Source organism: Stegostoma tigrinum, chromosome 20 (assembly GCF_030684315.1).
Source record: "Stegostoma tigrinum isolate sSteTig4 chromosome 20, sSteTig4.hap1, whole genome shotgun sequence".
NCBI lineage: Eukaryota > Metazoa > Chordata > Chondrichthyes > Orectolobiformes > Stegostomatidae > Stegostoma > Stegostoma tigrinum.
The window spans coordinates 39,159,529-39,187,524 of NC_081373.1; the positions used below are offsets into that span (position 1 = coordinate 39,159,529).

Consider the following 27,996-nt stretch of genomic DNA (forward strand, 5'->3'; position numbering starts at 1 on the left):
ATTTTACATTGTAATTACCTGTCAAGATCACTGAGAATTGAAGCCACATTGGTCAGTTGTTTAGAAATATTCTTTCGCAAATTGGGTTGAAACAAAGGTAGACAAAGTTTCCACTGTGTTATACACACAATCTGGACTAGATTCCAGTTCTTCGCACGTATGGCATTCTGTAGAACTTCATCTATTCGTTGGATTACTGTCAAGCAATGCTTTAAAATGGAAAATTACAAAACCAGATTAACAGCAAAATCCATCATATAATCAAAGAACAAAGAACAACAGAGCACAGGAACAGGACTTTTGTCCCTCCAAGCCTGCACAACACATTTTTCCCTTCCATACTAAAATTGTTTTCCTTTGCAGGATCCGTATCCCTCTGTTCCCTTCCTGTTCATGTATTCGTCCAGGTGTTGCTTGAATGCCACTATTGTGTTTGCCTCCACAACCACCTATGGCTGTGCCTTCTAGGCACTCAGCATCCTTTGTGTGGAAAAAATTGCCTTGCACATCTCTTTTAAACGTCTCCCTGTTCCATACCTTGAATCTGTGTCCCCTAGTAATTGGTCCAGCCGCCCTGGGAAAAAGCATCATACTTTCCCCTTGCCATTCACAATCTTATAAACTATTACATCACCCTTCAGTCTCCTGAGTTTCAGTGAAAACAAACCCACTCTATCCAACTTTCTTCACAGTCAAAATCCCCCACCAGGCAATATCCTGGTAACCCTTTTCTGTACCTTCTCCAACACATTCACACATTTCCGGTTGTGTGGTGACCGGAACTGTACATACTATTCCAAGTATGGAATATTCCAAGTGCATCTAATCACTTACCAAAGTTTTTAATATATGCTTCTATTTGACTATAACGTTATTAAATTCACTTCCATAAATTAAATATAAAAAATTGTAAACCATTTGTGTAAAAACTCTACAGAAAATCTGATTGCACCTGCACATAAATGAACAAGTACTATATGATGTGTATTTAAATAAGATATCCAAAGATCAGTGAACATTCAACCAATAATTAACATTCAAGGGATGTTTCAAATATCATGCATCATAGATTTCATAGTTTTCCTTTTAAAAATGATCTAATGTTTAGTTCTATTTTGCAGAAAATAGCATATTTCATAAACAGCATCTTTACTCATTAAATCATTCTAAATCTATCCCCACTCACAATAAATGTTGCAGCCAAAAAAAAACTGAAGTAAACAACCATACTTTTACAAAGCCTTTGGTGCATTTCTCTGACTTAGCGCCAAGTTTCAGTACTGAGAGTTCTGATTCCACGCATTCAACTTCCATTGCTGTCGCTTTATCCTGGACAATGAAAATTGATGAATATCATACATTGTATTGTTAAATTGAAATTAAATTGCACAAAACTAATAATGTTGCTAACGTGTTTGTTTTAAACTCTTTTGACTCTTATTCTCACAAAGATATTTACCCTCTATTAGAAACTAAATAATAGTTTAATGAACAAAAACAAGTTGCTGGAAAAGCCCAGCAGATCTGGCAGCATCTGTGAAGGAAAAAAAGAGTTAACATTTTGGGTCCGGTGACCCTTCCTCAGAACTGATGTCTCAGAATTGGGTAACCGGACCCAAAATGTTAACTCTGTTTTTTGCCTTCACGGATGCTGCCAGACCTGCTAGGCTTTTCCAGCAACTTTGTTTTTGTTCCTGATTTACAGCATCCACAGTTCTTTCAGTTTTTGATATTCTAATGGAATTAGAAATTAGAAACAAATGTACTTGACTAATTGTCTCAACATGCAAGTTACTCACTTTGAATGTTAGATTCCAACTTAGAAAATCTCAATATGATTTTCCTTACTGATACATGGAATCCTTCTACAGATTAAATCAGTCACTCTCAATAGAGAAAAACAAGAACAAAAAAGGTGACTTGTTCATATTCCTCAAGGGGAAATAATCTTAGGTGAAGGACGTGCAAACAAAGAGGAAATAGGTGAACACCTATTCAACACAGCTCCAAACAGGGCTTAGAGTGTTGGTAGAGGCTGCCCTCAACTCAATCAGCAGGGGGCCACTTGATTTAAGATTGCTAACAACTATGACAAGTTTCTGGCTTTTCTGCAGGCACAAAACCAACAGCTAGTGGTACTATCACTGGACTCGTAATCCAAAAGACTAAGATGGTATGTTGGAGACATGGGCTTGAACCCCATATGGCCAAAGATGAAACTTAAATTCAATACAAAGAAAGATTAAATGAAAATTGAGCTGTCAACTGTCACAAAAATCTCATTTGCTAAAGGCTTTTAGGGAATAATATTTGCTATCCTCAAATGGCCTTGCCTACCCATGAATTCAGACCAACAGCAGTGTGGTTGGCTAATCAGGAATGGGCAATAGCTGCTGACATAGCCAGCAATTCCCCCATCCCGTGAACAAATCTAAAAAGAGACACAGTAAGACAGCAGTAATAGGATCCCATTATCTCTGGCTGAGCAGCCAAACTGCAAAAAGGCAAGGCAAGACAAATGCAAGGATGCTGTAAGCATCTAAATAGCTCAGAGTGAATGAGCGTTATAAGAGTAAGTGGACAGCCTGGTCCAGTCCATAAGCTGGGGGCAGTGCCCTTGCAGCAACATGACACTGACAGTACTCCTCAGTCTACACCACCAGCTAAGCACCAAAGCATGCTGGAATTGAACTGTAGATGTACCGTGAGGACTATTAGAGGTTGGCACATGTTAGAAGCCAATGCCTGTGGAAATGGAACGTATGTAGCTGCTGACCATGGGACAGACATAACTGGAGGCCATAGAGTATTTCCCAAGATGTTGGTGTCTAGTTTCCAACATAGTTTGGGATTATGGTCAGCATGGACTGGTTGAACTATTTCCATAGTGTATTACTCTATAACTTCATGAAGGTCATTCAGAGCAGGCAACAAGATAAGTCTGCCAGGTGCTCCATCTGGTTTCCTTGTCAAGTTTCACTTAAGTCGAACTTGTTTGGCTACTTCGGTAAGATGGGAAGCTGAATATTAATCTCACCATAGCCTATGTTGCTTAGACCCCATAAGGATTCCACCGTGATTACAAGGAGATCAAAGATAGGAACTAAAAATTCACAACTGTATGACTTTTTGAAAAGACAGGCAGGATGGGAAGACTGGTGGTTTAGGTATGTTGGTACAAGATCGAATAAGTATGAAAGCAAGAAATGATCTTAGATCAGAAGATATAGAATCCACTTGGTTGGAGTTAGGGGATGAAGACTTAGTTGGAATATTCTACCAGCTCCCTTATGGTAGCTATCCTGCGGACAGAAAAAAAACGGAAATGGCGCGGGGTTGGGGGGGGGGCATGTAAAAAGGCAATGCAAGGGTCCCAATTTATGACCATCTAAACACGATCTCATGCAGGAGTAATATTAAAGATCCAACATCCAAACATTCCTCTATCTACAAATGGCTCCTTTACATTGTCCTGCATTGTTTTCCAATTTGTACAAATCGATTTGCAGATGGACCACAGAAAGGGAACACATTCACAACTGGGGACTCTACATTAATTGTAGAGGACTTTAAGGAGATTTAGAAAATCAAATATTCAAACATAGCCACGATGAAGAATTCAAAGCATATATTTGGGACAGATTCCTTAAATAATATGTTGCGGATCCTACCAGGAACCAGGCTATTTTGGATCTATATGATGGGACAGTTTTAATAAATAGTCTCAGAGTGAAAGATCCCGTGGGAAACAGTGACCATAATATGAGGAATTTCACATTCCGTTTGAGAGTGAGATATTTGGCATAGAAACGACTGTACAGAAGTTAGAAGGTGAATACAAAGGAATGAGGGCAGAGCTAGTGGACTGGAGTGGAAAAGAGTTTCAGAAAAACTGATAATGAACAATGGCAGGCATTTAAGAAAATAGTTCATGACACAACAAAAATATATCCCAGTGAAGGAGGAACCTGGGAAGTGGTCAAACCCACCATGGTTAGATAAAAAAGATAAAGAGGATATCAAATTGAAAGAAAAAAATAAACAATATGGAAAGATTTGTGGCAAGCCAAAAGGTTGGGAACAATTTGGCCAAAAAAAATTCAAACTAAACATTGAGGGTAAACTTGTAAGTAATATAGAAACAGACAATAAGAGCTTCTTCATGTATACAAAATAAGGAAGATAAAGACCAAAGTGAATACGAGTTTGTTAGAGGATAAATAATAATAGGAAATCAGGAAAAGGCAGAAGATTTAGACAAATAAGTTACAACAGTCTTCATGGTAGAATACACAAACAGCATTTCAAAAATTCTAAATAATTACAATGCAAAAATGCATGGAAGAAATTAATACAATGTTTATCACTGGATGAAAAAAAAGTAGGAGGGAAACTAATGTGACTGAAGGCTATTAAAATACTTGGATTTGAAGTAATGAAGTAATGAAGTTCCACAAGTGTCTTCTGAGAATTTCCAAACTGACATCCAGCAGTTAGCTCCATCTCAGCGGTTCCTTCTACTAGCCTCACTAAGGAAAGCACACTTTCCAGTGAGCTTACATCACACACTCCTTCTCATTGACCATTTGGGATGTGTATTAAATTTGGAACTTGCCGACAATGCCAACATCCCATGAATGAATTTATAAAATTGTCAACGTAGTGGAAACACTAAACTCGTCTCATATCTGTGTTCAGATAATGCATGGTCTAAAATTATTTTTGGAACGTACATCATCTTAATGTCAAACTTTGATTGATATAAATACATACACACTGCTACTTACTATTCGCTCTGCCTTTAGGAGATCACTAACACACTTTGATGCCATTTCAATATCCTTTATCTCTAAGGCGAGATGGGTTAAATCCAATAGCAAAGAAAGTCTAGACAGTGACAGTAAGTTGAATGAAATGTTAGTCATAAAATTCATAACAGATTATTCAAAACATTACACTGCACGGCAATCTGACTCCCTCTAACAAAGCAGAACCCCACATATATGTTAAACATAGTTACAGTCAGATTACTATCCTGAAAATAGATTGTATCAAACGCTAAGAGTTTAGATTAATCCTGTTTCAAAACTTTTAGAAGAAGCATAACGCAACTGTAACAAAAAAGGATGAATGCGAGCATGCCTGGATTTTGTTTGCATTCATGTCACCATGGATGAAAGTATTTCAAAAGTTGTATTTCATTCCTGGTAGTTTAGGATGCCATGGCGATGTGCCACATCAAATATTCACTTCTGACTTTCATTGTCTGGATTCACATTCCAGAGTTTTAAAAAAAAGACAACTTCAACTGGAAAAGAGACTGACAATTTGCTGAAACAACTGCATAATGACCAACATTAAAATTGCTGCCAAGTTGCATCACTTTAGGCACATGCTATTTCAGGAAGACAGGAGGTTTATGAGGAACTAATAAGGTCAATACATTCTTGGAATGGTATAAACAGCTTGCTTCCTCCCCTACCAAAAATGAAAATTCAAAATGTACAACAGGATATTACAAAATAATCACCATTATGAACCTATGAAGAACATGACTGCTGATGTGACCTCAACCAAGTTGTCTTTTTAGAATAGACTATAGACTTCTGTACTTCAAGGGGGTACTTAGAGAGGAACGGTATGGCCAAACAAACTCTATGTATGTACTTTAACGCAAAATGGTAGAAGATACCAGTAGGGATAAGGAAAAACTACTCCCTGGATCTATCCCTCATCGCCACAGCTTAACAGCCAACCAACGAACAATAAATTGGACCTATTACTTTGAGGAAGCTCAGATAAAAACCTGTCTGATTAATGCTCTGCAAACATCCTGTAAATGGTAAAGTACAGTCACTGGATAGGTAAGCCTATTTTAACACAATTTAAGCAGAGGGTTGTTATGCCCGCTAGCCCTGGCTCCTCAACCCTCATGACGTGCGAGTTATGCTCCATGCATCCTCTCTCAAACTCCTATGACTTCTATCATAGCCCTCATGCCACTTTTGTGCTTTTTGTACACCCCCATGCCACTTCCCAGTGTCCACTATCAGTACAGCTCAGGAGCTATGTAGGGTGGGGGGAGGGGGAGGGGGGGGTGCGCGGTGGTTGTTGCCCGCAAACAGGTATCCTTGGAGAAGGAGCACAAAGCTTTTTGGGATAAGTGGATAATGTAGGGGTTTTTGTTTTGTCCTTTTTTATTCTTAGGAAGAGTTGGGCTTTTCCCCCATTGTATGGGGTTATCTTACAGATAAGGAAAGGCTCCAGAAGGGAAGATGGATACCCAGCATTTGTGTTACAGCCTTATTGTAAATCCCTCGCAAACCTCAATTTTTGCTGCTTAATTCAGCATATGGCTACCAGTCTGCTAAACAAGCTGCTTCAAACCAAGGATCAGATAAGGTGTAAAGAAGTGGGTGTGTAATTAGGGAGCTATGACAAATCCTTCACAGTTCACATTGCAGTGCCAGCTGCAGCCATTCAGGATAGAGCCAATCTTGTGTTTCGCTGATAAGTTTGCCACAAAAACAGAAACACAGGAGAATGCCCTGACACTAAATCTGCTTTGCTAAATTGCTACAAAAACAGAAGTTGCTGGAAAAGCTCAGAAGGTCTGGCAGCATCTATGAAGAGAAATCAGAATTAACGCTTCAGGTCCAGTGACCCTTCCTCAGAACTGATGGCAGCTAGGAAAATGTCAGTTCACATGCAGAAGACAGGATGGGGTGAGGGGGTAAGGAGTAAAAAAAATAGGTGGGGATAGAGCCAAAAGAGAAAGATGAACAGACAAAGGAGTGGTTAACGATCAGGCTAAGACAGTGAATAGCTGTTAATGGACACTGTTAGTGGCTAACAATAGGTAGTGTGTAATGGCAGGCTATGAGACAACAAGGCCTGACTTTGGGAGCAGTTGATACTGAAAAGTTGGTTGTAAATAAATACTGAACTTCTTCAAAAAAAGAGAGAACTTCCATGGGGCTTTGCGTTTGATTTAAGTTGCCTGAACCCAAATTATAGCTACTTTATAATCAAACTATTCAGACATGTTGCCATAGCAGGTGGAACTAAAACTCAGGCCTTCTGGCCCTGAGTTAGAGGCACCATCATTGCACACAAGCACTCTTTTGAACCCAAATTATATCCCACCACTCTGTACATATCACTAGAGTAACAGTTCCATTTTTATTAAATTATATTAAGCAGTTCTAAAACTGCTGCACAACATTCTCAGAAAAATATCTTTGTTTTCAGTGAACCTGGTGAATTTAACTGGCATTTTGCATCAGAAAAATAATAAATATTTTATAGCCCCTATGCTTATGGAATAGTATAGTTCATAACAAAATATTTGTTGTGCTTTTCTCTAGAAAATATGTGACAAAATTAACACCCTTCCAGATGCCAGACAGGCTGACTAATAATACCGTAATTTCAGTACAACACTCAAGTTGTCAAATAGTTTTCTCTGCTGTTTCCATGTTCAAGTCTGCAAGTGAAAGGCATTATTTGCAAGAATCCATTTTTTTTGTCCATTTGGCTCTGATATGGTTTTGCATGAACTTACACACAAAAATAAAGTGCATTATGAGGATAAGGGAAGAATATTTTTAGTGAGGCAGAATAAAGTTATGAATTTCAATTTAAATTTAACCAAACATACCTTTCACTCTCAGTCAGCTGTCCAGTTGCCTGATTTGAACTTGCTGATGTACTTGTTGTTTTACTCGATGCTAAAACCTGATAGATAAGACTTAATCGAACTGAGACATCCTTCAGAGTTTCTTTCGCTTCCAATTGACTGAAAGGGTCAAAATCACAGCCTTAGATTTTTTTTAAATTAGGAATTTAAGTACTTTCCAAAATGTGCAAGTCTTTCCTTTTTACATGGCAGTAAAATGTGAAAATTTTCCAAATCCTATAATTGCCCAGTGCAGTCTGTCTAGTGTAGCACAGTGTAAGGTGACAACACCTTTCATTGGATGTGCAGAGAAAAGCAAGCCAACCTAATATGGATCCTACAATTCAGTTGACATAACGTGCTTGCCCTGCACAAACTTCCTCAGAACCAATCGTAGCTAGGAAAATGTCGGTTTATATGCAGAAGATAGGTGGTGGGGAGAGGGGGAATGGGTAGGAAGCATACGATGGTGGGGATAGAGCCCAAAGAGAGAGAAGAATATTTGGACAGACAAAGGAGTGCATAACGATCTGGCAAGGAGGGTGAATAGCTATTAATGGTTCTGTGTATTAGCAGTCTGAGAGATAACAAGGCCTGACTTAGGGTGCTAGGATAGGGACATGGGAGATTTCAAAAACTACAGTTACTAAAATCGATAGAGTCCCGAAGGTTGCAGGATCCCTCAGAAGAAAATGAGGGGCTGTTCTTCCAGCTTGCACAGAGTTTCATTAGGACACCACAACAAGAGATGTTGGCGAGAGAACAGGATGGTGTGTTAAAGTGACAGGCAACTGGAAGTCAGGGTCTTTTTGTGGGCAGAACGTAGGTGTTCTGCAAAGTAGTCACCCAGTCTACACTGTTTCCCAAATGTGGAAGGGACCACATTGTGAGCAGCGAATGCAGTAGACTAGATTGTCTGAAGTGCAGGTTGCCCAGGTCTGAAGAACCCCAACAATTAAAGCAAAGCAACACTGATTGAAACATACCCATATATGCCTTTTCAGTGCTGCTTGTGGGCCAGGAGGAACAGGAATGCACCCATGACACCAAATCCATGAAGCTAACAAGGCAATCAGCCTACTATCAGATCCCCACAGTTATATAATTGTCACTCAATAATTCCTCTAGGAACCACTATGCCCAAGACCATAACCAACCCAAATATGCCCAATTTCACTAAGACTAATAATCTCTTGTAACAAACCCTTCTTTGTCCACCCCAACTCACCAATACTTCCAGGTCCCTGGCTGATACACTTTAATACACAATTTCACCAAGAGATGTGTCTCATCCCCCATTCCTTCCAACACATAGTTCCAAGCATACCAAACCAACAACCTTTTGGATGTGAGTTTGCTCGCTGAGCTGGAAGGTTAGTTTTCAGACGTCTCGTCACCATTCTGGGTAACATCATCAGTGAGCCTCCGACGAAGCGCTGGTGTTCTGTCCCGCTTTCTATTTATCTGGTTAGGTTTCCTTGGGTTGGTGATGTCATTTCCTGTTCTTTTTCTCAGCGGATGGTAGATTGATTTGGAGCCAATCTACCATCCCCTGAGAAAAAGAACAGGAAATGGCATCACCAACCCAAGGACACCTAACCAGATAAATAGAAAGCGGGACAGAACACCAGCGCTTCGTCGGAGGCTCACTGATGATGTTACCCAGAATGGTGACGAAACGTTTGAAAACTAACCTTCCAGCTCAGCGAGCAAACTCACATCCGGAACCTCAACCGGAGCTACAAATCTTCTCAAAACTCGCCAACAACCTTTATACTTTTCTGCCACCCACCAGCCAGTATTGATCGAATACAAAAAAAAATCAAACTTTTTAGACTTATTCACTTTGATGAATCAGAAATAAATAATTTTACCAAGACTAGTGTAATTTGTTCAGTCAGATTCATCATCGTTACCAAGTGTTATTGTCATATGTCATTTCAAAGCCTTGCCTCTTCACTTTGGATAGTCCAGTACATAACAATACTCAGGGCAGGATTTCCCAGTCCCAGGATGATAGGCTGGGAGGTGATGGGATACGGGACGGGGCAGAGAGAGACTGGGGGGCATGATGAGGGACATTACACTGCTATTGAAAAATACTGACCGAAACCGGACACTTACGATTTCAATCTCTGAATTCTGTAAATGGCCGTCAATTTAGTGGAGCCTCTGACCTCTTTAGCCACTTTCAGAAGATCCACAAGCTTATGATACACCTGAAGTACAATAATTTCATGCTTAAGATATATTCACAAAACGATCGAATAAAAGTTTAAAATATTAGGCTCAGGTATTCCATACTCATTGAATTTTACAGTACAGAAAGAGGCCATTCAACCCATCATGTCTACACCGGCTCCCAAAACAACTATCCCACTGGTCCCATTCTCCACCCTATCTCCATAGCCCTCTAAATTCATCCCTTTGAGATACATAATTCAGCTTTTGTTTGAAATCTCTGGAATCCACTTCCACCACTCTCTTAGACAGCGCATTCCAAATCCAAACAACTCCCTGAATAAAGACGTTTCTCCTCATCTCACTAACTCTCTTGCTGACAATCTTATAATTGTCACCCGCTAATTACTGACATACCAACTACTGAAATCAGAATACCCTTCTTTACCCTGTTAAAACTGTTCATAATTTTGAATGCCTCCATTAAGTCATATCTTAATTTTCTCTGCTCTAAGGAGAATTAGCCCAATTTCCCTCATCTTTCCTTGTATTGAAAGTCACTCATTTCTGGTGTCATTCCAGTAGATTTCCTTTGCACTCACTCTAAGGCTTTAATATCCTTCCTTAAATAAGGTGCCCAGAACTGAGCACAATACTCCAAATGATTTGTAGAGGAGTAGCATCACTTCCTTGTTTTTATTCTCTCTCCTCTATTTATAAACACAGGGATCCTACAAACATTCTTAACCATTGTTTAAACTGGTCTGGCCACTTTCAGAGAATTATGCATGTAAAAACCAAGGTCCCTCTGCACCTGTACTCCCCTCAAAGTTGTACCATTCTCACAAAAAATAAAAAAGTCACATCTTTAGAAATCTGGAATCACTGTTTCTGTCCTGCTTATATTCTGGCCATTCTTGTGTGATCCTTAACAGAAATAGAATTGTCAGTCTGGGATCAGTTTGCTCAGTTCACTGGCTGGATACTATTTGTAACACACAGTGATGCCAACAGCATGAGTTCAATTCCCATGCTGGCTGAGGTCTTCAGGAAGAGCCCAGATTCTCAACCTCACCCCTTACCTGAGGCACGGTGATCTTCAGGTTAAATTCACCACGAGTCATCTCACTCTAATGAGACACCAGTCTGTAGCCAACGAAGGGCCCCAACCTGAAACGTCAGCTTTCCTGCTCCTCTGATGTTGCCTGACCTGCTGTGTCCTCCAGCTCTACACTGTTATTTCATTTCACTAAAAACTGTTTAGTCCACATCAAACCCACACGTAAAGTAAAAGATTTTGACTTCTACAACAATTTTACAGTATGCAACATCTGACTACTGAGAAGATCCCATATTTATACTCATAGTGACTGAAATTAGTCTCAAAGATTATTTAATATGCTTTAGGAGGCAGTCAGTTGATAGAGCAAGACAATTCACCATTCCATATTCTGACTCGCATTGAAAACGCGTAAACTTCAACCGATCTGAAACTTCAGTTTCCTCAGCAAACAGTTAAACTCCAACTTAATCAGCAGAAAGTATATATTATGTATTCACCGCATGACGCTTCTGTCCTAATAAATTTATTACACATTTAACATGAACATTTATACAAAAAGAAATGAAAGAATGGTATTTCATGTTGATTTTTCCCCTGAATTTTAAGAGGCATCCCAGTTTAGATAAAATCATACACTTCTATGCAAGCAGCATGTGCTTCTTTTATTATTAAGGATCATATGTATTTGCTGTACTATTATGATAATAAAGTACATAAAACAATCCTGGTTAAACTCAAGTAATTTCCTTTATTACTTAGGCTGGATTTCCCAGTCTCAGAAGATAGGCTGTGAGGTGATGGGGAAAGATTGTATCGGGAAGCTAATCATCCTATAATTACCAATATTTATTTCACCAAATAATTTTTATTGTTAAGCTGTTCAGCTAAATCTGTACATTTTTAAAAATGTCTAGTAAAGTATTTTACCAGTATGGAAAATATCTTCTTATACATGTGTGGAACATGAGTTTGAATGAATTCCGCTGTACTGTAGGCAAACATTGTTGCATCCTTGATTTTTTCAGCATCCAAATAACATTCAACGAGAGCACTGAGAAAATTAGAAATTTATTTAAAAGTTTGAAAACAAAACTGTAGTACGATATAATGTATAAAATATTTTAAATTCCATTTACTATTTGAGCTGATATCAACAAAGCTCACACAGAATGGGAATTGTCTATGGTTGCTTCCAACTCAATACCACAGGGTGGCGCTTTGGTGTCTTAGCCACAGTAACGTAAAGATTAAACAACACTTCCATTTGGTACATTGAACCTTGAAAGATATGAGGTCAAGGCCAGACAAATACTGCAGTGAGTCCATTATGCTCATCACTGTGTAAACCAGTACTGCCACATACTACCAACATTATGCAGATCCCTGTCCCTCCTTGTACTGTTAAGTATCCATTATTTGGGCAGAGATAGACTTTAGTTGCACTTGCACTGGACTCTAAACTTTGTTACGGCTGTTGCTCCCTTTGATTGAGCATCCCTGTTAGATGCGTTATTAAATTTGGCAGTACTATGCAAGGTGAGGCAGTGTTTTGCTGCAGTTGGTCTCAATTGAGAAATGTGGATCACTGGTACATTGCAACTGATCAAATAACATTTCTTACCAATGTTCATAATTATTTATTAGCATTCAATAATGGAAAAAATTGCTTTAAAGGTTTCCTTCAATGGCATTAAAATGTAAGCATTTTGTTCGATATACTATTACTCCTTTATATTAATAATGAAACATATATATTATTTGTAATGTTACAAATATTGATTTTAGAATATTTAAACCACAAAATTATAATTCCTACTATGCTACGTTTTTGGATTAATAGTAATATATTGGATTAAATATGAGATTTAATAATAAAATAATGAGTAGCTTACATCCTTAATTCAGCCATCCATTCATAATCCATATCATCAATAGCTTGCAATCCCTTTATTACTTCAAGGAGGCTTACAACCACGTGGCCACGGTAGCCAGGTTTTATAAAGGGCCTTACTATCCTCCAGTATAGAACTGATGCATTATAAACCAAAAAGTGGTATCTGCAAAATAAGATTTTTAATCATTTTAAGACTCACTTCTAAGACTTGATCCATTACTTAGAATTGAGCATCTACAAAACAGAAGTATGTTCAAATTGTATACTTTTTCAAGCTTTATTTTAGTGTTTATTCTTCTAAATCCAACAACACAATTTAAGCCATTAAAGAAGAAAACAGTGGTTTTGTGTCATTCAAGTTTTACTGATAAGCACCTTGGTCACAGGAAGAATTCAAGCTTAGACAATACTATGTTAAAACATTAGGTGGTCGAATACTGCAAATTTAAGGCATATTTTTCTGAGATATTAAAGACCAAATGTGCTTAAATCAGAAAATTAGTTTACAGGTTAACAGTGAGATTGCTGAAAATAGATTATACGGCAAATTCAGTTTACAACTGAAAGAGACAGAAAGGTTTTAGGAATAAGCTAATTTATCCTTATTTCTCAATTTCATATGACTGCTTGTGCAATTTATCAACAGTATCTGAATTATTTTGTAATTTTAAATGACTGATTAAATTGAAATTATCATACCTTGCTTCTTCTTTTGCAAATGATACAGTTGTGAGGATGCACCGTATAGCCTTGTTTAACTCAGACTTGAAGAAAAAACATTTAGTCAGGGAGGTAAAATTAATTACTTTTTCCAATAATTTAAATGAAAAATTAGATCTGAGATATTTTTCCCATTCAGGATGCTCAAACTATTCTAGTTCAAAATATTTGAATATAGCACCAAGCTTTACAATTCAAATGAAGCAGAAAATATTGGAATTATATAAAGGAAGTCAGCCTTCGAAAAATATAGACTGAACTTTCACCAAGTATTCATGAAGGTCATAAATATTTGTATGTCATATTAATAAAATTACATTCAATACTTTTTGAACGAGAATAATGTATGATTCATGCCTGTTTCTTATACTGGACAGATCAAAAAAAGGAGACATTATCAACAAATTTACAAAACACTGATGGAAAAGCACTGTGCGATCATTTGAGCATAATCCTATTTCATTAAAAAAAATTAAAATTGAACTATCTGAATTAAAATGACATTGGAGAGAACTTTAATCCCTCCAAAACAAGGTGGGTTGTGGTTCGACACAATGTTAACATTTTAATGTCCAAAGCTCCATTTCCCGGACATCCTTCTGTACACCACTGAGAAACAGCCTCAAGGAGGCTAGGAACAGAAAAGCTGTATAAGGGAGGTGAGGTTCAAAAATACTTAAGGGTAACATCCCGGAAAAAATTATAAATTCATCAAATAGAATCAGGGGCCAGTGTGGGCCCTGTGAAAACCTTGATAATCAAGGTTAGCATTTCAACTGTCCATTATTTACAGTTAAAATTGCTATTTAGTTTGGATTAAGTGTGTTTAGACCATAAGGAATAAGGCAAGTTCCCTCTGGTATATAATTAATATTCTGTAAAACAGAGAAAGCAAATGGAAAGACAGTAACAAAGTTAAGTCATGGCACGGTAGCTTGACCAATTAAATGCTCTTTCCGAGCAATGTCAACAGTATCAAGGACACTTCTCCTGTCCAGGGTGACCACATCTACACAAAGAGCATCCAGCTGAAGCTACTGGAGATCCACATCTTGAATCTAGAGCAGCAACTGAAGTCGCGTGGATTATCAGAAAAGCCGAGATCTTCATTTATAGCACAGAGGTTGTCACACCACAGGTGAAAAGTGCAGAGATGAAAAGGGGATGGGTGACCACCAGATGGTTTAAAAGCACCAGGCAGGTACCGTATCAGTCCCCTCGGCCCCTGTCTCTTTCTAACAGATTTACCATTCTGAATATTGCTTGAGGAGAGGATTTCTTAAGGGATTGTACCAAGACCCAATTCCGTGGCACCAGGAGCAGCTCAACTGCATAGCGGGAGACGAAAAACAGAAGTGGGAGATCAACAGTGGTAGGGGATTGCTCCATAGAAGCAGCAGGTAGAATCTTCTGTAGCTGCAGACATGACACCAGATGGTATGTTACCTCTATGGTGCAAAAGTCGAGGATGTGACTAAGCTACCGCAAGGCTTTCTGAAACCATTTTTGAGAGATTGAGAGAAAGAGAAACAGACAAACAGACAACAGGCAGAGATCATGATCCATATTGGTGCAACTATTTAGTTAGAAGAGGGATGAGGTCCTGTCAGCAGAATATAGGGAGATAAAAAATAAATTAGGATTTCAAAGAATAGTTATCTCAGGGTTACTCCCAGTGCCATTTGCTAGCAAGCTGAAAGACAGGCCAAATTAAAGTACAGCTGGAGGAATGGTAGAGTATGGGGGAATTTAGATTCTCAAGGCACTGGAGCTGATTTTTGGAGAAGATGGAGCTGTACAAGCTAGATGAGTTACACTCTAGTTGGACGGGGGCAAAAGCCCTCACACGAGCATTCCCTAGTATGTTGGAGAAGGGTTTAAACTAGAATGGCAGATGGACAGGAATTAAGCAGGAAGGCAAATGTGAGGGAAACAGAGACAGAAATTAAAAACAGAAAAGTGGAAAGCAACATTGGAAGACAGTGGAAACAAGAGCAAGTAGCAAATAGGGCTGGAATACAAAAGGAAGTGTAAAAATTTCAAAAAGACAAGCCTAAAAATAGTTTATCTGAATGCATGGAGCATTTGCAATAAGGTAGACAAATTAACAGTGCAAGTAATTGTACATGATACCGATGGCAGAGACATCCAAAGGTATTCTATCTTTAGGAATGACAGGCAATGTGGAAAAGGACGTGGCGTGGCATTAGGAGTGAGGATGGAATCAGTGCAAGAGCAAGAAAGGGTATCGGTACAGAGAATCTAAAGGTGGGATCAGTCTGAATGGAGCTAAGGAGGAATAGGGGGGAGGAAACATTAAGGAGAGTCATCTATAGACCTCCAAACAATAGTTGGGAGGTAGGGGGTTGGCCTGAGCAGGAAATTAGTTATGTATGTTACAAGGATGCTACAGTAACCATAGGTCATTTTAACATGCATACAGACTGGGCAAAACACATGGGCAATAACATTATGGTGGATGGTTTCAGAGTAGGATTTTTAGAAGACTACATTAAGAAACTAATTCAGGGGCAGGCTATTCTAGGTTTGGTTTTGTGCAATGAGAAAGGGTTAATTAATCATCTTGTTGGGAGAGGTCTTTTTGAAAAATAGAACCAGAACATGATAAAATTCTTAATTGGGATAGCAAGTGAAGTAGACCAATTCAAAACTAGGGTCCTAAATCTAAACAATGAAAACTACAAAGTTAAGAGGACTGAGTTAATTGTGGTCTTGAAACTAAATGGAAAGGCATAACACGTGGACAGACATTGCTTAATATTCAAGAATGAAAGCATACATGGTAGCAGTAATCCCTTACTTCTGGGCAAAAGTACAAAACGGGAAAAGTGGCCCAACTATGATTAACAAAAAAAATTAAGGATAGCATTAAATCCAAAGAGGAGTCTTTGAAAGTTGCTTTAAAAATGTAGGAAGACTGATCAATGTAAGCAGTTTCGAGTACAGCAAAAGGAGCGCCAAAAGTTTGACTCAGACGTAAAACAGTGAGTTATGAAAGTACTCTTGGAAGGATCATAAAAGTTGGCTGCAAAAAGTTTTCTAAGAATACAAAAGAAAAGATTAGTGAAAACAAACAAATGTTTACACTCTGAAATGGTGGAACTGATAAATTGAAAACCAAAGGAATGGCAGCACAATTATTCAACTACTTTTATTCTGTCTTCACGGAAGACACAAATATCTTCTTAGAAGTGCTAGGGAAGCAAGGGTCTTTCAGAAAGGAAGAATTACAAGCAGACTGTTAGTGCAAAAAAAGCGCTGAAGAAATTAATGGGACTGAAAGCTGAAATCACCAGGGCTTGCCTAAAGATACTAAATCAGGTGGCCCTGGAAGTCACCTGGGCCATCTCCAGCATATCCCTCACCTTCCTGGACCTCTCAGTCTCCATCTCAGGCAACCAGCTTGTAACTGATGTCCATTTCAAGCCCACCGACTCCCACAGCTACCTAGAATACATCTCCTCCCACACACCCTCCTGCAAAAATTCCATCCCCTATTCCCAATTCCTCCGCCTCCGCCGCATCTGCTCCCACGACAAGACATTCCACTCCCGCACATCCCAGATGTCCAAGTTCTTCAAGGACCGCAACTTTCCCCCACAGTGATCGAGAACGCCCTTGACCGCGTCTCCCGTATTTCCCGCAACACATCTCTCACACCCCGCCCCCGCCACAACCGCCCAAAGAGGATCCCCCTCGTTCTCACACACCACCCCACCAACCTCCGGATACAACGCATCATCCTCCGACACTTCCGCCATCTACAATCCGACCCCACCACCCAAGACATTTTTCCATCCCCACCCCTGTCTGCTTTCTGGAGAGACCACTCTCTCCGTGACTCCCTTGTTCGCTCCACACTGCCCTCCAACCCCACCACACCCGGCACCTTCCCCTGCAACCGCAGGAAATGCTACACTCGCCCCCACACCTCCCCTCTCACCCCTATCCCAGGCCCCAAGATGACATTCCACATTAAGCAGAGGTTCACCTGCACATCTGCCAATGTGGTATACTGCATCCACTCTACCCGGTGTGGCTTCCTCTACATTGGGGAAACCAAGCGGAGGCTTAGAGACCGCTTTGCAGAACACCTCCGCTCAGTTCGCAACAAACTACTGCACCTCCCAGTCGCAAATCATTTCCACTCCCCCTCCCATTCTTTAGATGACATGTCCATCATGGGCCTCCTGCAGTGCCACAATGATGCCACCCGAAGGTTGCAGGAACAGCAACTCATCTTCCGCCTGGGAACCCTGCAGCCTAATGGTATCAATGTGGACTTCACTAGTTTCAAAATCTCCCCTTCCCCAACTGCATCCCTAAACCAGCCCAGTTCATCCCCTCCCCCCACTGCACCACACAACCAGCCCAGCTCTTTCCCTCCACCCACTACATCCCAAAACCAGTCCAACCTGTCTCCGCCTCCCTAACCTGTTCTTCCTCTCACCCATCCCTTCCTCCCACCCCAAGCCGCACCCCCATCTACCTACTAACCTCATCCCACCTCCTTGACCTGTCCGTCTTCCCTGGACTGACCTATCCCCTCCCTACCTCCCCACCTATACTCTCCTCTCCACCTATCTTCTTTTCTCCCCATCTTCGGTCCGCCTTCCCCTCTCTCCCTATTTATTCCAGAACCCTCACCCCATCCCCCTCTCTGATGAAGGGTCTAGGCCCGAAACGTCAGCTTTTGTGCTCCTGAGATGCTGCTTGGCCTGCTGTGTTCATCCAGCCTCACATTTTGTTGTCGTGGCCCTGGAAGTAGTGTATGCATTGGTTAGCATCTTCCAAAATTCTATTTTTTTTTAAACAGTCCCAGCAGGAAAAAGGTGGTAAATGTAACTCTACTGTTTAGAAAAGGAGGCAGGGAGAAAACTGAAATCACAGACAAACTAAACTAACTTCAGTAGTATGGATAATGTTATTGCGAATGATGCAGTAATACAACCTTTAGAAAATACCAAATGCCTTTACCCATATATCACCCTCTTTCTCCCTAAGAGAGCACACATGACTCTTAAGTTAAAAAAAATCTCCAAGCCAGATGCAGCTGTTTAGTTTATCTTCATAGTTATTGTTGGTGTGATATCTTATGAACAGTGACTCTTTTAGAATGTGATTGACATTAAAGATCAATAGATTCATTGCCCTCAAAAATGCATATTTTTCAAAAGGATCAAATATTACACTACTAGCTCAATTGGTGACCTCTATGATGAGCAAAGTCAGAGCTGGTCAATAAATTGTTTTATACTGCAGGGATGGAATAAAACTTCTAATTTTATGCAGGTCAACAGCTATGTTAATATTTAGTTCACATACCCATACTGTACCATCATATTTTGACTTTTACAGGAATGAAAATAAAATAGGTGTGTAACAAGCAATGGCTTCAATAAAACCACCTTCACATTGTTATGCAGTGGCAAGATTATTTCTTTGCAGATAATTGACTGAAGGAAAAATGTTGGCCACTGGAAAATTTCTCTGTTCCCCAATCCCTAACATAAGAATTTTATACATGCACCAAATTAATTTTTTTTTGGGGGGGGGGGGTAGTGCAGGGATAGGAGAAACAATGGTGGTTGTGGGTCAATTTAACACTTAATCTGGAGAATACCACCAACTTTATGGCACTCCTCTAGCACACAGAAGTATCAGGCAAGACTCTGGGCTGAAATTCTCTCTTGGATTTTAGAAGTGAAAATGTAAAAACTATTCCACATTTTCAAAGTATCAGAAGAATAAAAATCATGGAAATAGTGCCAATCATTTCACAATCATCTGATCTACAGTCAGAAGTTTTCAAAAAGTTGCTGTCAGATAGTGACAGAGTCATACAGCAAGGAAACTGGCCCTTTGATTCAAACAGTACAAACTAAACTAGTCCCACTTGTTTGCATTTGGCCCATATTTTCCCAAGCATTTCCTATTCATGCACTCATCCAAATGACTTTTACAAGTTATAACTGGACCCACACCCACCACTTTCTTTGGCAGTTCATTCCACACATGAACTACTATGTAGAAAAGGTCCTTTTAAAACTTTCTTCTCTCACCTTAAAAATATGCCTCCTGGTTTTGAAGTTCCCCACTCTAGGGAAGAGACCTTTACTACTCACCTCTCTATGCCCCTCATGATTTTATAAACCTCAAATTTTACCCCTCAACCTCCTACGTGTAGTGATTGTAACAAGGTCAGCCAGATAGACCACATAAAATATGAGTTCCCTAATTGGGGCTGTTAATCCGGTCCAATTAGGGACCCATGGCTGACAGACATAAACAGGAGTGTCAGAGCTTTTGTTCACTCTGACAGCTGATTCTGAGGGAGCTGGATCAGTGTCAACTACTCTCCATGTGTAAATAAAGGGTGACTTGGTGATGGGATACATCTGTGGAATCGTTTTGCGATACTGCAGTGAAAAAGGTCCCAGCCAATTTTTATAACTCAAACCCTCCATTTCCAGAAACTTTCTATTAAATCTTTTCTGAACCATCTCCAATTTAATTATATCCTTCCAAAGCAAGGCAACCAGAACAGCACACAATACTCCAGCAAAGGCCTCACCAACATCTATGCAATGTCAACATGGCATTCCAATTCCTACAAAGGTCTGAGCAATGAAGACAAATGTGCTAAATGCCTTCTTAAACACCCTGTTTACCTGTGACACAAATTTCGAATAATTATATACCTGAACCCCGAGGCGTTTCTGTTGTACAACACTACTCAGGCCCCTACCATTAATGGTATAAGTCCTGCTCTTGTTTGTTTGATCAAATTACATTTATTAAAATTAAACTCCATCTCCCACTCATCAGCCCATTGGCCCAACTGATCAAGATCTTTTTGTAATCTTAGATATCCTTCATCAATTTTGGTGTCATCTGCAACTTACTAACCATGCCTCATATATTCTCATCCAATCCTTCATATAAATGACCAACAAAGGTGGACCCACTATTGATTCCTGTGGAACACTGCTGGTCACAGGCCTCCAGTCCGAAAAACAACCTTCCACCTCTACCCCCAGTCTCCTACTGTCAAGCCAAGGTAGGTAAATAGGCAGGTTTAGAAAGGATTAAACACACCCCAGGCACTCTTGGCAATGTAAGTCTTTTGCCTTCATTTGAATGAGACAGAAGGGTGCTACCTGGTTTACCAGCAATGGATCAGGATACCTGGATTCAAGTCCTATCTACTCCAGAAGAGTGTAAAAGTATCTCTGAACAGGTTAATGAGAAAGTATCTATACCAATTATCTGACAAAATATCAACAAGCAATGGAGAAGTGCAAAATGCTGAGGTCCTAAATTATTAAAGGAACACCCATCATTAGGCAGGTTGTCTGTAACCACTTTTGCCTAAAGATTACAACTGTGGCCTTATATCTAGCACAGGACTCTGATGTTCACATTTAAGAAGCTTGCCATCTGTTTTCGGCAGGCCCACTGCTTCCCTGTTTTGAGACACCCTTCTTGATTCATTAGGATGGTGACAGTGTCTACCTTCCCCAACCCAACCTTCATTTGTGAGCCACCAACTTTCCAGATGAGAAGGTGGTGGCTGGCAGCTAAAAATCACACCCTTTTAACGGAAACAGCAATCTAGTATTGTAACCAGATGTCATCTGATTTGTCAAGAGCACAGGAGATGCACCGTGGATCCAAGCACAAGTGATCACAAATAATCCGTCCATAAAGTTCTGTAAGTCAGTTCTTTTGACAGTTAGCAGTCATTTTTTAAGAAAGATATTCTTTCATACAAGTTTAATTGTATCCAAGTAAGTAAAACAAATCTTACAACATGCGCAGAAGATTTTGGAGCATACAGTTCAGCTTGGCAAAGATATGCTCTACCCAAAAACTGATTGTGAGGAAGTGTTCCCTTGAAATACATATCCAAGCAATCCTGGCTAATGTCGCGTTGCTCAAACTAGAAGAGAAAAAGTTCCAGCATATAGATGAACACGAATAACAGGACAAATTTGTAAATGTTACCAGATATGTTGAAACATAATAAACATCAGTCGCAAATAAGAATTGTAATATCCTTTTATTTTCTATCTTCAATTTTGTGGAGATAAAATATTTGAAAATTTAAACTCTAAACACATGTATAGTATAGATTTGGAAGTTACACTAAATCTAAATTACCATTAGGAACATTTATAAAGAATGAATTTTCAAATGCTGAAAATATGCAGTGAGGTATTCAGCATCTCGGCTCCACAGCTCTGATAGCCTTAGTCTAAACATGGACAAAAGAAATGAACTCCACAATGGCAATGATAACCCTTGACATCAAAGCAGCATTTGACTAAGTATAGTATCAAGAAACCATGACAACATTGAAGTCAATGGGAAACAGTGGCAACAAGTTTGAACTCAAATATAAGGAAGCTGTTTTGGTGTGTTTAGGTCAGTCTTTTTTTTTATTTGTTCATGGGAAGTGAGCATTGCTTGCCCAGGATTTACTGCCCATACCTAATAACCCTGTAGAAGGTGGTGGTGAACACTCTTCTTGAACTCCTGCAGTTCGTTTGGCATAGGCTCACCAAAGTGCTGACAGGAAGGAAGCCCCAGGATTTTGACCCAGCATCAATGAAGGAATAACGATACAGTTTCAAGTCAGGAAAATGTGTGGGCTGCTAGAAATGTGCTAGCGACAATGTTCCTTTAAGGGGGAGAGGTCACTCGTTTGGAAGGCACTACAAAGCAGCCTTGGTGAGTTGCCACAATGCATTGTGTGGATAAATTAAGGCCAGTCATGTTTTTTCTTCATAGAATCATAAAATAGTTATAGCAGAGGCGGCCATTCGGCAAGTCACAAATATGGCTGCTCTCCGCAAAAGCAACTTAATCAGTCCCATTCCCCCACCTTCTCTACATTGCTCTGCAAATTTCTCTCTTCAGACAATTATCCAATTTGTTATTGAAACTATGACTGAATATGACACCAATTATTATGTATGTATTATCACTCTCCCTCAACGACCGTCCTTCCATCATAAGAACAATGTTTGTTGGTGTCATAACTCCTCAGATACCAACATACAGAAAGACCTGGACAAGGCAGACTGATGTCCAGCAAGTAACACTCATGCCATACAAATACCAAGGAATGGCTAGCTTCAACAAGACAGAATCTAACTCTCTCTCCCCAAACATTCAGCACCATTACTAAGATTGGGTCTGAAACCAATAACACAGCAGAACTGACGACTGAATAGAAATTTAACTGGACCAGTCACATAAACATAATGGCAATAAAGACAGGTCAGAAACTGGTGGCCCTGAGGTAAGCACTAATGTCATAACACTTTAAAGCCTGATCATCATCTGAAAGATCCAAGTCAGGAGTGTGAAGGAATACTCACCATTTGCCTGGATGCTGCAGCTTCAACTAAAGGCTCAATATCATTCAACACCAAACAGCCCATTTGATTGGCACATCATTCACTATCTTCAATATTCACTCCCTTCACCACTGGTGCACAATGAAAGTTATATACTATCTACAGGGTGCACTTCAACAATTTGCCAGGCCTTCTTCAAAAGCACCTTCCAAACCTGGGAACTGATGCCAGCAAGTCTTGAAGGGAAGATTGTGATTCCGAGGTAGGGACCAGAGTTGCAAACTGGTTTTTGGGTTTTGTTTCCGAGATAAGGAGTTTGGCTGTTGATGCTATAGCATAAATATTTGAAAGCTCCCAGCCTAACTTCTCATTATCAGCTACTGGAAATTCAGAGAATAGAAACTATACAATAGTTACAAGTATCACTGACGTCCTCAGAGTGAATTGCAAAGATATTCCTCATCATCATCATCAGAATATGAACCAAAAAACAATCATCTTATGCCTGTGGAATAAAGCATGAAGAAAACCACTGAAAATAATATGGCAAGTTTTCTTATTTTCTTTTATTTTTCCTTTAACTGCATTTGTTTGTCTGTCTGACTTTTGTGTGAATGGGCCTGATAAAAAGGTTACGAAGTTTAAATAAAAGTAACCATATTATTAATTATTTGTTAACTATTTTGTTTCAGCTACAAACCTGGCGTCGAGAATTGATCATTCACAGAGTCCGGGATTTGTTATTCAGAAAATCTGATTAACAACCATTGTTGTCAGTTTTAAGGGTTTAATTTTACTGTGTTATGAATACAGAGGTAGAAAGGTTTATTTGATTCAGCTATGGGTCTTCCTGTCGCAACAACTTTGAAAGGCAAGGAAGAGGCGCATTAGGAACATTACAACTTGCAAATTCCTATACAGGTTCTCCTACCAGCACCTGAAATAGTGAGAAATTAGGAAGTGTTGGACTTCCTTGTTTGTTAGTCACAAAGTTAACATTCAGGTACAACAAGCAATTAAGTAAGCAAATGATATGTTGAATAGATAATAAAAGGTGTCTTACTGCAGTTATGTGAAACCTTAGTGATATTAAGCCATACTTAGAAGTAGTGTGCAGTTTTGATCTCCTTACCAACTGGAAAATTTATCTGCCAAGAAAATGAATGTCCATCAAACTAATTCTTGGGATAAAGAGATTGTCCTACGAGATTAGACCTTTATTCGCTGGAATTTATTCTCTGAAATTCTTAACAGGACTCAACATGTTAGATGCTTTCCCTTGGGTAAGGGATCTAGAACCAGATGACACAGTTGCAGAACTAAAATGGGACATTTCTTCTCTCAGCAGATAGTGAATCTCCGATGGAGTTCTCTGGCACAAAAGGCAAGAGAAGCTTAGTCATTCAGTATGTTCAAGATTGAGACTGATTAATTTCTAAATATTAAAAACAACGGAGACAGGGATAATGCAGGAAAGTCAACGTCAATCTTATTCTGATTGAATGGTAGAGTTAGCTTGAAAGTATTCCTTTTTTTTACATCCTTATGTAAGTCACACACCACATCCCCTCTTAGAACTGTATCTCCATTTCTTCGCTGCCATTGAGACAAAAACCTAAATCCCTTCCAGCCACGGTGAAGGCATCCTAACATCACATGAACAGCAGCTGCTCAAAATAGTGACTCACCACCACCTACTCAATGGCAATTAGAGTTAGCGACAAATGCTGGTCTTGCTAATACACGACTAATAAAACAAACGCATCAGAATGAGCTAATATTGCAGAAGAATAAACATCTGCACATTTCTAGTCTTAAACTGACACAAAGATATCAATATCCAGAGTGAAAAACAACATCATTTTATACTGATTGCAGATGTCTCACTACCTGTAGTGCAAGTTCTGCACAAAGCACATACAAATCCGGGCTAACAGTTTGTACTCCAGCCAGCGTTGGTCTCTCTTCAGTGGCTACTTTTATTAAACCATAAGCGTTTTTCAAAGTGCTGAAATCTAAAACAAAATTAAAAAGGAAAAAAATTGATATATACAGAAGTGGTTAAACATTTCAAAACACTCCTTACAGGTAATAGGTTCCTTACAATAAACTGATTTCTACCTGCATTAAATAGGATAAGAAAGAATGCCATCACAAAGTTATTATACGTTCACTCAGTAATATCAGTGACAGCTACTTATTGGCCAACTGTTTGGCATTTTAGATAATTTCTCTCCCATTCCCTTATTTGGATCTTGCTGTCCAAGGTACTGCGAAAATTAAGTGGATAGAATATTAACAGGGATCAGCAAATACCACACTGATTTCAAAATTACAAGATATTCAGGTATATTGCAGGTTAATTCATTACATGGAAGCAGGTGACCTCTGCTTCATGCTCATTCAGTGTCATTATTGATACTTATGCATGTTTCAACCATTGCATTAAATCAGAAGGTTTATTAACGTTTTGAATATCCATTGGAATATTTGACACATTTTATTGTTCAAATCTTTTGCTGCATCTTTATCGCAAATCATTCAGCATTCATACACACTTTACAATACAACAAAGTACCGGTATTAAACACCAATTCCTCAATAACTTACACCTCTCAAAATGTGGGCAACAGAAAACCCTTTATTTGTTAACTCTCTACTACCCTTCAAATGCTAGCAATCACAAAATGAGTTATCCTCTCATACCATTTAACCTGTGTCCATTCTGATTTCACATTTATACAAACTGGTATATTGAGGAGCAGTCAAACAAGGAAAGCTGAAACAATATATGATAAGTTGCCACCAGGAGTCAGTCTCATACACTGTTTGTAACTCACAACGTTTCAATCTAGAATTGGTTTAGATGAGATTTTGTTATGCTGTTGAATTCTTTTCTTAATTTAATGAGCAAATAGATGGCAGTAAGGAGAGCTGAACTTCTGTTCAGGCAGTACTGTGTGCTTTAGATGCATTTCACTTAAGATTTTATAGTCAGGGTGAAACTACTTAAATCTGCATCGAGCATATAGTTGCTGTGAATTTAGAGCTACCATAACCACCAGAGGAAATGTTTAGTTCACAATTCTCACAGCCCACTTTACACACCCACATTTTACAGCAACTTTGAGAGTTTCAACAAGACAGCCTTATTAAAGCTTTGGACTAAGTGAACACAGAGAATCAGAGCTGATACTTTAGCAAGCAAGCAACCGAGAAACCCCTATCCACACCAACAGGCCCTCCTCTTCCTCCCACACCCAGCGCTTCTGCACTTCACCCCAACAATTGGGTGAGCAACAGGCCACTTTGTTCCATACAGACAGACAAGGATCAGTTGGTCCTACTGTCAAGACCACACCACCATTCAATAAGATGAGGTTGTATGAATCATAGATTCCCGACAGTACACTCAGAGGCCGTTCGGCCCATCAAGTCCACAGTGATTCACCAAACAGCATCCCACCCAGACCCAGTCTCCTTATCCTATCCCTGTACCCTAACTAATCCATCAAACCTGCCCATCCCTGGGCACCAGGGAGGCAATTTACCACGGCCAATTCACCTAAACTGCACATCTTTCAGCTCTGGGTGAAAACCAAAGCACCCCACAGGAACCCACACAGGAAGAATATGCAAACTTCACTCAGTCACCCGAGGCTGAAATTGGACCAGAGTTGTTGGTGCTGTGAGGCAGCAGTGCTAACTACTGAGCCACTGTGCCTCCCCTGTGAGGGGATGTTTGAGCTGTTGCACACATGATATGATATCTTCAATATCCTTGGTAACTGCAGACCACAACACCGTTGACCAAGCTCTAGCTCTGCACCCAACAATCTCCAAGTACCTTTGGAACTTCCTTTCCAGGCCAGCTTCCCAAAGTGAAGCTTTAACTTATCTTCCATCATACACCAACACGTCAGCCATAACCGTAAAATGCTTTTGGTGCTCAAACCTTTGAAATAACACCAATGAATAGTGATTTTTGGTCTCTTTCTGCTTCTATCATATTTGGTTAAGCCAATTGTGGTATAATGGCCACCATCTCTTTTCGACAGCATAAGACAAATGTTGCAGGCAATTATAGATAATTTCAGTGGATGCATCGGTTCTGCCATGAATCTAGAGAGGTCTACAAAATCTTCTACTAGCTGTATTTTGACTGTGTTTTTTCTTGATTCATTGTTTCTTAACCAAATGTTCCTATTTCTGTTGTATCAGGACTGTGGTATCACGTTTTCCATGACCAGTTATTTCTTGACTTTAACAAGGTTAACGCCTGCATATAAAAAAAACTGCGGTCAAGACAAGCATTCAAACTTTAGTCACCATTCCAATGGTCCTCCTTGAAGTTAATCTCCCTAGAGTTCTGACAGCAATAAATTTGATCAAAAACTCATCAACAATTCTGTCTATTGTGACTTTGGATTTTAAACAGTCATAGTTGGATGTGTAGAAATCATTAATCAAAAATTGTCTTTGGATTCCCCGGTATGCTGAACTCTTCTGTTAAATCTCATTTATTTGTTGAGGTTAAAGTAATTGTTAAAGAATTTTAGTACTTCTTCAAAAACATCCATTATGTCTTTTACTTCTTGACAAGATACAAGGTCACTAGCTACACTTTGAGTTGTACATTAAAGTGCATTAGCTCCTTCACTTCTAGGTCAATATCTATTTTTAGAAACTATGCTATCTATCTCTGAAGAATTGTTTCCTCCAAGATGTAAAACTATAGCCTACTTGGCCCATCTCTGAAATTACATTTTCCTGGTAATACTTTTTCTGATTTCATGTCTTGCTAATAAGATTATTTATTTTCTTTACTTAAAAGGCTTTTCATTTCCCATGAATAGCATAAAGCCACACTGTGTTACTTCGCCAGACAACGTCTTCATGATGCCTGTTCATTATAAGAGCTGTTTCCAATCTGTGATGTAAGAACTTTTTATTTGGTTTATTTAACAAGCCTATAAAATTGGGCCATTTTTAAACGTTTTCCCTGTCCATCAGGGATTTTAATTTTGCTCACTGAATCCTCACTCGCTCTCAAGGTAAACACCAACACAGGAGC

The 27,996-nt window shown here is 39.3% G+C and overlaps 1 protein-coding gene across 1 annotated transcript in view; it reads right to left on the reverse strand.

Moving 5' to 3' along the window:
* Positions 1-27,996, reverse strand: part of LOC125462080 (cilia- and flagella-associated protein 46) — a 216,794-nt gene that overhangs the window by 174,575 nt on the left and 14,223 nt on the right. The window contains exons 2-11 of the mRNA XM_048551592.2: positions 24,813-24,937; positions 21,368-21,499; positions 13,516-13,580; positions 12,815-12,979; positions 11,850-11,973; positions 9,803-9,897; positions 7,661-7,798; positions 4,788-4,887; positions 1,231-1,329; positions 19-209 (exon numbers count right to left, since the gene is read on the reverse strand). Coding sequence (XP_048407549.2) covers positions 19-209; positions 1,231-1,329; positions 4,788-4,887; positions 7,661-7,798; positions 9,803-9,897; positions 11,850-11,973; positions 12,815-12,979; positions 13,516-13,580; positions 21,368-21,499; positions 24,813-24,937 — 1,234 coding nt within the window. The remainder of the gene's footprint in view (positions 1-18; positions 210-1,230; positions 1,330-4,787; positions 4,888-7,660; positions 7,799-9,802; positions 9,898-11,849; positions 11,974-12,814; positions 12,980-13,515; positions 13,581-21,367; positions 21,500-24,812; positions 24,938-27,996) is intronic.